This window comes from Camelus dromedarius, chromosome 20, assembly GCF_036321535.1.
Source record: "Camelus dromedarius isolate mCamDro1 chromosome 20, mCamDro1.pat, whole genome shotgun sequence".
NCBI classification, from domain to species: Eukaryota; Metazoa; Chordata; class Mammalia; order Artiodactyla; family Camelidae; genus Camelus; species Camelus dromedarius.
The window spans coordinates 34,322,581-34,332,948 of record NC_087455.1 but is presented as its reverse complement, the minus strand read 5'-3'; the positions used below and the strand labels follow the sequence as shown (position 1 = coordinate 34,332,948).

The 10,368-nt window shown below is 40.8% G+C and overlaps 1 protein-coding gene across 6 annotated transcripts in view; it reads left to right on the top strand.

Annotated features, from left to right (window-relative positions):
* Window positions 1-438: 438 nt before the first annotated feature.
* The window catches only part of ESRP1 (epithelial splicing regulatory protein 1), a 48,943-nt gene continuing 39,013 nt past the window's right edge, over window positions 439-10,368 (top strand). For 4 of the 6 annotated variants that reach the window (XM_031439340.2, XM_031439339.2, XM_031439338.2 and 1 more), the window contains exons 1-4: window positions 440-736; window positions 1,244-1,372; window positions 2,632-2,745; window positions 5,571-5,685. In XM_031439340.2, the coding sequence (XP_031295200.1) occupies window positions 605-736; window positions 1,244-1,372; window positions 2,632-2,745; window positions 5,571-5,685 (490 nt within the window). In that variant the 5' untranslated portion in view covers window positions 440-604. Of the gene's footprint in view, window positions 737-1,243; window positions 1,373-2,631; window positions 2,746-5,570; window positions 5,686-10,368 lie in introns of all 6 variants that reach the window. The other 2 variants (XM_010976013.3, XM_031439337.2) reach the window with 1 other exon arrangement.

Here is a 10,368-nt window from a genome sequence, read left to right as displayed (position 1 = left end):
CCTCACCCTTTCCCGTCTGGCCTCGGCTACCCTCTGGGTGGCAACCGCCTCTTCCCCGCCCCTCGAGTCTCCCCCTCCTCCCTTCTCGCCCTCTCCTCTCCAATCATCCAGCCATTGTCTCCCGCCCCCTCCTCCCGTTTCCCCGAGCGGCCTCCTCCCCCACCGCTGCCACGTCGTGGTTTGAAGGAGCCAATGGGCCGGCGCCGCCAGGTGTCTCTTACCTGCACCACGTGGGGGAGGGGGAAGGGGCGGGCAGGTAGAGCCACATCCCAAAACAGAAAAGCTTTCAGCCATTGCGCGCGCCTCCCGGGGGTGCAGCCCTGCTCCTGGCTTTTTGCATAGACGCACGGGCAATTGAATACAAAAAGGGCAGGCCTCCTTCTCCCTCCTTCCCACCCCCCTTCCTGCCCAGGGTGTGGAGCACGGGCCAGGTGTGGGCTTGGGTGGTTGGTTACCGCCTTTTGCACCGGCGGCGGCGAGGAGGGGGGGTGGGTGCTCTTTCTTTTTCTCTTAGAAGAGTGTTTTAGCACAGGTTTTCTCGTTCTCACTTCCACCCCACCTTACCACCTCCCGACCCCCCTTCTCCCCCTCCCCACCTATCGTCATGACGGCGTCTCCGGATTACTTGGTGGTGCTTTTTGGAATCACTGCTGGGGCCACTGGGGCCAAGCTGGGCTCTGATGAGAAGGAGCTGATCCTGCTGTTATGGAAAGTCGTGGATCTGGCCAACAAGAAGGTATTTCTCCACGTTTCTGTCCGAATGATAGAAGTGCGGCAAGGAACTTGTAGAAGTTTGGGGAGTCGATAAACAAATGCTTTTGTTTGCCCGCTTGTGAGGCTGGACCCGGGGCCTAGAGGATCCAGAATAAAACCAAACTTCTTGCCCAGCCGCCTTGGAACCGTTTCAGTCCTCCAAAATCTGGCCCAGGTTGGAGGCCGAGCGCCGCCGAGCCAGGTTCTCTACCCGTCGGGGGACGCCCCGCGGAGGCGGGGTGGGATCCCTGGGGGCCCAAGTGCCCACTTACAGGGTCTTTCGGACCTGATCCGGGTGGGGGTGGGGCTGGGGGCAGGGCCGCTCCGACCTCTCGGCCACAGGAGCCGCTGGCGACAAGTGAGCTTTGATTTTGAGGCCAGATCTGTCGGGCAGTAGGGCCGCCCCAGCAGGGGAGCGAGGGAGGAGAGTGAAGATAGAGCGTCCCAAATTGAGGAAGGGGAAACTAACTCCTGCTTTTTTCCCCCGGAGGTGGGACAGTTGCACGAAGTACTAGTTAGACCGGATCAGTTGGAGCTGACGGAGGACTGTAAGGAAGAAACTAAGATCGACGCCGAAAGCCTGTCCTCTGCGCCGCAGCTGGACCAAGCCCTCCGACAGGTGACAGCCCTGGGCCGCGCTGCCCACCCCTATCCTGGCCGCCCAGGCGTCCCTCTAAGCCTGCCCAGCTCCACCAGGTCCCACGCCCTCGCCGGGCGGCCGGTGCGTGTCCCTAGGGCGGGGTGGCGAGCCTCCGCCTCGGAGCCCCTCGTGGACCTTTTGCGAGGAGGTCTCTGCTCCTTTTCGCCTCCCACCCCCCAGGGTCATGGGCCAAAATTTCGCTAGGTTTCTAGTTGCTTCCTGAGTCATTCCTGGGGCCAGAGAATCAGCCGGCCTTTACCAATCGAATGATGAGCGAGTTGGGATCCCAGCGCTCCCATCCCCGGGCCCAGACCCCGGACGCGCCTGCCCTCGGCCTGGGTTTGTGTCTGCGGCGCAGCCCGGGGGCAGGGGGCGCTGTGGTGTAGACCAGCCGGCGGGCCCCGCGCGGCGCGCTAGAGGCGGCCCCAGCTGGGTGGGAACCTGAAGGTGAAGCTGCCTGCTTTGATTTCAGGCTCCTGAACTCCCCGAAGCTCGGTTCCGGTTCCGTTTACTTCTTTAGTGGCCTTGGTCTTAGCTCCGGGAGGGTTTGTCTGCCCGAACATGTAGGGATGGTCTTTGGGTCAACGTGAAAGTAGTGGAATCCCCATATTGGGATTGAGGTGACCTAAAAACCGGCAGCGCCGGAGTGCTGACGGGTACTGGATAGCGGCTAAGGAGGGGCGCTAAACACCTGTGCACAGGTGAGTGTCTGGCGCGCTCTCAGCCCCTGCCCTAGCACATGAGTTGCGAATTATAGGGGAAAGTTATTATTTCAGAGGTGTGTTACAAGAAACGTGTTAACAGATTTTCCAGAGATCTGTACCCATTACCCACAATTGTTTATCAGAAACTGGCATCTTTCTTAAATCTAGAGCATCCTAATATAAAAAAAGTAACACCAGGGAATGATGTAATCAGACGGCAACTTGCTGATGAAATGAGACCTCTGACTTAAAAAGTCTTGAGTAGATTTATCACAAAAATAGAAGGGGAGGGGGACGGGAGGAAGAATGCATTTACTAAGTTCTCTTGTGTGTAAACTGAGGATTGATTGGAAAGCTTCCCTATCTAAAGGAAGCTAGACAGTTTGAACGAAGTATTTCAAATGTTGCCCCTAGCACCGGTCTTCTTCATGGCAAATAGCATGTTTTTCGCAGGTAATACCCAAGTGGGGCCACTTTTCAGAGTCTGTAAATTCTGCATCAGTCGCATCCCTGGATATGTTTTGTTCTTTTTAGTTTAACCAGTCAGTGAGCAATGAACTGAATATTGGGGTAGGAACCTCCTTCTGTCTGTGTACTGATGGGCAGCTTCATGTCCGGCAAATCCTGCACCCCGAGGCTTCCAAGAAGGTAAGCGTTCCGGCTTGTCAAAAAAACCATGGGACCTTCGGGGTGACTGAGGCTTAAAAATGGTTTATCCAAGTTTCTCTATTTTAAAAATATGCATATGCGGAGTTAGTATTTCATGGGTACAGAATGTCAGTTTGAGAAGATGACGAAGGAAGGGTGGTGATGTTTGCCCAACGATGTAATGTACTTAATGCCACTGAACTATATGCTTAAAAATTTTTTAAATGGTAAATACTGTGTTATGTCTATTTTGCCACAGTAAAAAATTCACACTTCCATGGCAAAATTTAAGATTATAGTAATTTTATAGCTACCCTTTAGTGACTTAATGAAAGTTTCCTTTTGTTGTTGTCCAGTTTTGGAGATGATTGACAGTCTCTTTTTTCCAAAGCACATTAGCTGAGTTTTTGGTAGGAGAGAACTGTATTTTAATATATTGTAATATTGCTATCTGTGTGGAAAATGCCTTATCATAGAAAGGAAGGAGCTAAGAGAAATCCAATTAAACCTTTTTCATTGTATTTCTAATAATTTCATTAAGTTCTGTACTCTAAGGCTAACCATGTAACTAGTGAAGTGTTAATTTACAGGAGACTGTGCTTTGTTTGATCTAAAGTAAATGTTCGAAACTGATTGAATTTTGTATCTGAACAATAGGGTCAGCCCCATCTTTTACCCTTGCTTATTTTTTTGATATGGAAGAGAGTATGAAACGAGAAAAACACAATCTTACTGTAGATGTGTGATTTCTCTAACTGGGAGGAATACTGAGGGGCTGTGAAAAAAGAGTGAGCAGACCCAGTGTACCCAATCATTGTTAATGTAGTTGATCTTATCAACCTAATTAGTTAGAGCTGTAACTTCTAATTGTAGTAGGCAGATACTGAACTTGAAAAGATGGGAGTAAAATTTTTTTTAAAAACTGCATGAGGTAAGTCTTCCAATGAAAGGGTTAGACTGGCGATTGATGTCACAACTGAGTGGGTAGTCGGTGCAGATTTTCTTTCTTTTTACTCCAGTACGAAAAAGGGAAGAAATGAATTAAGTGTATAATGACAATTTTAAAAGTTTAAAGGAGAAATTCAACTTTCTATATCTTGAGGATTAAAAAAAATCCATTTTGTAGCAACCTTAGTAATTATTTGATTAGAAGAGGGAAGTATTTTTTGTTAATTAAATGCCAGACCATTTGTTATACCCTTGGTCCAGAAATAGATTTGAATTTGAGGGGGAAAAAACTGTTACATACGAGGTAAAACTGAATCCTTCCCTATTGGGCTGGAGGAAAACAACTGTTTTTGTTATTTTAGATCCACTGCTTTGGCTGTTGGAAAACTTCTAGAGAAAAATTGAAACTTTTCCTAACTTCTGTTAGGATTTTAATAAAGAAAACTAAATTAATTTAGTATCATAATGAAAGTAATTCTACTCATTAATGAAAAATAAGTAATTGGTAAAACATTAAATAATCCTACCTGTCAGAAAACATTAAAAGTGTTTTTCTTGAATATGAACATATTTGAATGTATTTTTTTTTTTATTTTTGTAGAAAAGTCTTGTTTTTACAAGGAGCATTTATACTACACAGACATTTTAACCTACTTTATAATTTGATACAACATCAACATCTTTTGTAAGCAGTAAATAAAATATTCAGTATTTTTAATGGATATACCTATTTAAACCAATCTTTTATGTTGGACATTTGAGTTGCTGTCATAATAAATAGCTTTTAATTAAGCACTTTTGTAGGTAATCTTGAAGATTCACAATTCTTTTGATAACTTTTGAAAAATGTCACCATGATGCAGTGATCGCATTTCAAATATAGGAGAGGCAGGTCACATCTAATTGAATCCAATAAGGGAAATTTGGATAGAAAGAGACATTATTGCATGATTATTGTGGGTCACAAACATTAAAAAGTTTTTATTTCCTTGATTTTATAAGATACAATTTCCCAGTAAGTAAACACACAAACTATTTTGAAATTTTATGAAAAATCTAAATTAAGAGTTTTTTTTTAAAATTAATCTTTCAAAGTTATTCAATGAGGATATCTTTTAAGAAAAAAATGAAATAATAGTATAATATTCATTCAGAGAATTGAGCTTTATTTAATCACAAGAGTGGTGCTAGTAACTCAGAACAGCAGGTAACCACTTCTCCTTTGCCATTGAGATTTGTGACATATTTTAAGTCTAATTTGAGTTCTCAGGTACAGCCAGAATAATAATGGTCAGGAAAACTAATGTGGGACTCTATTTGTCACAAAAATAATCCTTTTCAGGTAATCAGGAATTTACTATATTTATCTGATTTTAGTACACAGAATATGCATTATCAGAACCCAGGATTTTAAACTTCTATGTTTTAGTAGAAAACTAAATTTTGATAAAGACATAGAATCCTGTGTCTAGGTGTACATTGTAAATGTACATATCTGTACGAGAACTGAAAGGGCTAATATTGCTGCCTGAAAATACAGAAGGTCTAAAATGATTATGGCCAGATGAAGAACATAGTTTTTATCAAACAAAATATAAAATAAAACAGCCCAAATGTATTATAGCTTCAGAACTGTTTTGAATGGAATACATAATGGAGCACAAACGTATTATCCACTGCCTTACAAAAAGATGAGTTTTTTCCATGAGACTTTTGTGCAGGATGTAATACTGTAACAGGAAGACACTCTAACACTCAATTAAAAATTTTTTTTTGATTGTAAATTATACTTGTATTCAATTTGTAGGTTCCTAATCATTAGGGAAGCATTGAACTAAATTCGTCTACTTAACAGTGTTTACCTTGTCCTTCCTCAGAATGTATTATTGCCTGAATGCTTCTATTCCTTTTTTGATCTTCGGAAAGAATTCAAGAAGTGTTGCCCTGGTTCACCTGATATTGACAAACTGGATGTTGCAGCAATGACAGAGTGTATCCTTTAAGTGATGACTCAAGAATCATTTGAAAAGACAGCTCCAGGAAAAAAAAAGGCAATTCAAGACACTTTAAAACCTTTTTAACTTTGATAGTGCATGAAATTTGGCTTGTCTGAAGTTTGTCTACTGTGCTAGGAAAAACTAATAGTACAATTATAGACATCTTTCAGAGTAGTTATAATTTACTGAATTTGAATAGTGATTTAGTTAGATGGAAATAGACATGGATTTTTGTGAGTTGAACACACCTAAAATATAATTCAACTTCAGATTATGGGAGTGGTTTGGTTTTCTTTGTTCTGTTTTTTCAGTGGATGGTAAATGATAAATGTGAAAACCATTTTCTTTGTCGTCCAAAGTTCACTTATTCTTGATTATCTTGGTTTTAGGGTTTATTTGGCCTTCCTCTGAATGGGTGAGAATTTTTTAAACTAGTGGGTGCATATTCTTTACAAATAGCTGTTCTTGGTACCCCTTTTAACTTCTGGGTTTGTCAAATACATGTGAATCATGGTCATTATATCTTTTGAGATGACAAAATGAGGTTGAGATTTTACCCCAAATTCTTTCCTTGCCAAGATAGTATATCTGATGCATTATATACTGTAAAAGTAAATTTTATAATCAGAAATCTTGTTGTCACGATGACCCATCATATTTCCTCCACTAAGTCTTTAAAGTGCTAACTAATAAGTGGTCACATGCTAACATACGAGATGTAACACTGAGTAATGGAAGCACTGGGTGACTCACCCAGAGCCACTGTAAGAATCATCATGAAGTCGGATCCAAGTTATTTTCGGGAACTTGTGGGTTATAGATGTTTATTCTTAAATGTTCTCGTTGTTTTTCAGGAGCTAAATCTGATTTTTATTTCAAAATTTCTTGATGAAAAAGATTGTTTGGATATTTCTCCTAACTGTTTGTAAGCAAGTCAAATGCATTTGTTGGCCTTCTTCCTAGAAATAGGGAGCTAGAATTTTGGTTTAGCTGATTTAGCTACTGGTTAGTTACTAGTTTATCCCCCAGCAGTGCTGGGAGAAAGGTACAATAAGCTCATTTGAGGGAATTCTTTTAAGAATTTCATTGGAATTTTGGGATAGCGGAAGAATTCTTGCTATGTGTTTTGTTGGTTTGAATGATGTATTAGGTAGCTCCGGCTTCTATAATAAATACCATAGACTGGGTGGCTTATATGCAACAGAAATTTATTTTCTCATGGTTCTGGAGTGTGGGAAGTCAAGATCAGGGTGCCAACATGGTTAACTTCCAGTGAAGGCTCTTCCTGGGCTAGGACAGCTGCCTCCTCCCTGTGTCTCACAAAGGGGTGGGTGGTGCTGTGGCCAGGACTGGTGGGAGAGAGAGCTTTCCTTTCCTCTCTTTATAAGGCCAACAGGTAAGGGCCCCTTCCTTATGACTTCATTTAACTTTACTTGCCTCCTACATAAATGCTCTGTCTCCAGATGTAGTCACATCAGGGTTTAGGGCTTCAACACATGAATTTTGGGGAGGGACAGAATTCAGTCCATAGCAAATGCTAAACCATTTAATGCACTGCTACAAAGTGGAGAAGTAAAAATTCTAGCAGAGTATTAGTGGATAGTGGAGGGAAAGACTATGAAGTTATCTTTATTTAGAAAAAGACAAGTTGAGTAGGAAAGGCAGTATATTAAGAATTATTTATCTCTGGCTACTCAGTTTCCTATTTTAGCAAAGGAAATCTTTCCCTAGAAATTATAGGTCAGATATTAGTAAAAATTTCCATAGCTATAGTCGAGGTTCTTAGATTTAGGTATTTTAGTTTTCTCAGTGTGGTGACAGTTCAAAGAAAACTTGTTAAAAGTTCATCGTGTTTTTTTTGTTGTTGTTGTTGTTGTTTTTGTTTGTTTGTTTTTCTCTCGATTTCTTTTTTAGAGCTTCACATATTTAAGATTTGGGGTTATTAGCATTTTCAATATGGTAACCTGGGCTTTGTACTTGTTCCATGTTGTATTATCTACACACAGTATATAGTGCTTTTTAAAGTATACAGTATTTTTTAAAGTACTATATACTTTATATTTTTTTGCGTTATCTGATCTTTAGGTGAATAGGTAAGATGCTATGTTGATTATTTTGTCTGTCATTCCTTTTCTTCCTAGCTCTGTAACTCTTTAGAGGTGGTTCTTTTTTAAGGACCATGGAGATGAAAATGAAAATATTTGATTGACTACAATGAACAGAAGAATTGTGAATAAAATTAAGTTGGGCTCCATTTCAGGCACCTCACACTTGAAATCTGACTAGGATCTCATGGCCATTGAGTAATGCATTCATTGAAAAACTAGGGGATTTTATATTTATTTATTTAAAAATGGATTCATTTTAGCCTAGTTTCTTTGGGCTTACATTGTTAGAGTCTTAGGTTTTATTGCAAATCAAAAAGTGGATTTTAATCTGAAATGTTTTTATTAACATTTTATTTGTAGATTTTTTTTCCCATTCAACAGATAAAGAAATGTTATCAAGCTTTCCTCTCTGTGGTTTTGTTTTACATTGCTGCTGTGATTATTTTATGACTCCTCTTCAGAGGAATCATTACTTCCCTGATTAGACCACCGATCTACTTCCTCAGGTCAAAGGTGATCATACCAAATTTAACTATGCAGAGGATTTCTACAGTGTCTGAACTGAAGAGTTGTTCTATTATTTCAGATCACTAAACATTTTCCTTTCTAATATGGAAGTGGCACTGGATTTGGAAACCAAAAGATGCTTATTACACAGTCTTGATGGTTTTGCCAAGTAGACAGAGAGTCATTTGCTCCTGAGGGATTACCTGTTCCACCAGGTAAACCAGCAGGGGAGGGAGGGAGGTTCTTGCCAACCCTTGGAAAGGAACACGTAACAGAATTTGCAGCTTTGCTTCCCTGGGAAAGTTACTTGCCTTCTCCAAGCCTCACTTTTATCTCAGGTACTCCCAAATGAAAGTTTTGTATACCGTCAGGTGCTATATAAATGAAACGGTATGACCACTTTGATAAAAGAAAAGGTTTACGAATTTCTTGAATGCAGCCTTGGTTCTTATTTTAGCACTGATTTTCCTCTTTTGTCGTAGTGTTGGTTCTAAAACCACTTCTGGTGTTAGTGTTGGGCCTCTGAGTTATTCCAGCTGCAGTCTTGTTACCTGCTTTTTGAGTTATGCAGACCTACCTGGAGAGAACAGCAGGTGGCATTTTGTAAGCTTTTTACGTATCAGGTGAGGTGGTAAAGGTGTGAGGATAGGGATTGGGGCCCATTTTTTTTTTTAAAGGAAGAAATTTATCATAGATCCCTTGGGGAAATTAAAACTAGTTGTCTACTGCTGAAAAGATATTTTGATTATGGGACTTTGTATAATGACTTATCTGGTTTTGTGGGGTTTTTTTGTTTGTTTTGTTTTTTAAAGAACAGCCCTATTTCCACTCCCCACCCCCATGTTGGATGGAATTACTTCCTCCTGGTTTCTTGACCTATTTTTGTTAGCTTTGTTATTCATGAGCTAATTTATTCTCCTTAATCTAGATCTCTACCATTGTGTTTTTAATAAAAATATGGCCTTGTATGTAGAGCAGGTGAAAGAAGAAAGCTATCAGTTGAAAGCTTACTGTATATCCCATCAATAGCCTCCCGAGAGCCCCCTGGAGGAGGTATTGCCCCCCTTTTTATTTTATTTATTTTATTTTTATTGAAGTATAGTTGACTTACAATGTTGTGTTAGTTCATGGTGTACAGCAAAGTGATTCAATTATATTTATATTATTCATAATCTTTTCCGCTATACTTTATTACAATATATTGAATATAGTTCCCTGTGCTATGCAGTAGGACCTTGTTCATCTGTTTTATACTTAGTAGTGTGTTATCTGCTAATCCCAAACTCCTAATTTATCCCACCCCCCACCCATTGCCCCCTTTTTATAACTGGGGAAATTGAGGCTTAGAGGTTGTTGTCTTAGTTAGATGTGTCAGCATTTGAACCAGTCTGATTGCAAACGCCCTGTTTGTTAACTGCAGGATAATAATCTAGAATTTATAAAGATCATTTGAGGGGGAGTTGGCCACTTAAATAGATTATCTCCCTTATAATATTATATCCTGTTTTCTAAGACTAAGGCATTCAGGAGGAAAGGGAAATTAATTTTGTAAAATTTCGATCCAGTTGTAGGGCACGTGCTGTGTGACGTTATTAGTAAGTGCCGTTCACTAGAGCAACTTTCCATCATCAGGGTTAAAAAACAACAGCAGCAACAACAAACACAGCCACCGTTGTCTGCCCACCCAAGGGTTACAGGGGTGTGTGTGTGTGTCACTGTCTCTGTGTGTTTCGCCATATCTTGGTGGGGATAAAAGATAATGTGTTTGTGTGGGCGTGATACTAACACAGTGACATGGCCTGTTTTCCTCATGTATTAAAGATGAAGATGATAGCCTTGCTAGCAGAGTGGTTAAGAACACCAGTTCTGGAGTCAGATTTATTGGAGGTGAATTTATTGCACCTCTCAGCTTCAGTTTTCCCGTCTTAAAATGGGAACTGCTGTAAGGAAGAATAAGATATGCAGCCACTTAGCCAATGTCTGCCCTGCTGCCCGCTCTCTGGTGCTGACTGGTTCCTCGAAACTCACCAGGTTGTTAGGTGACTCGGAAGAAGAAAGACAGC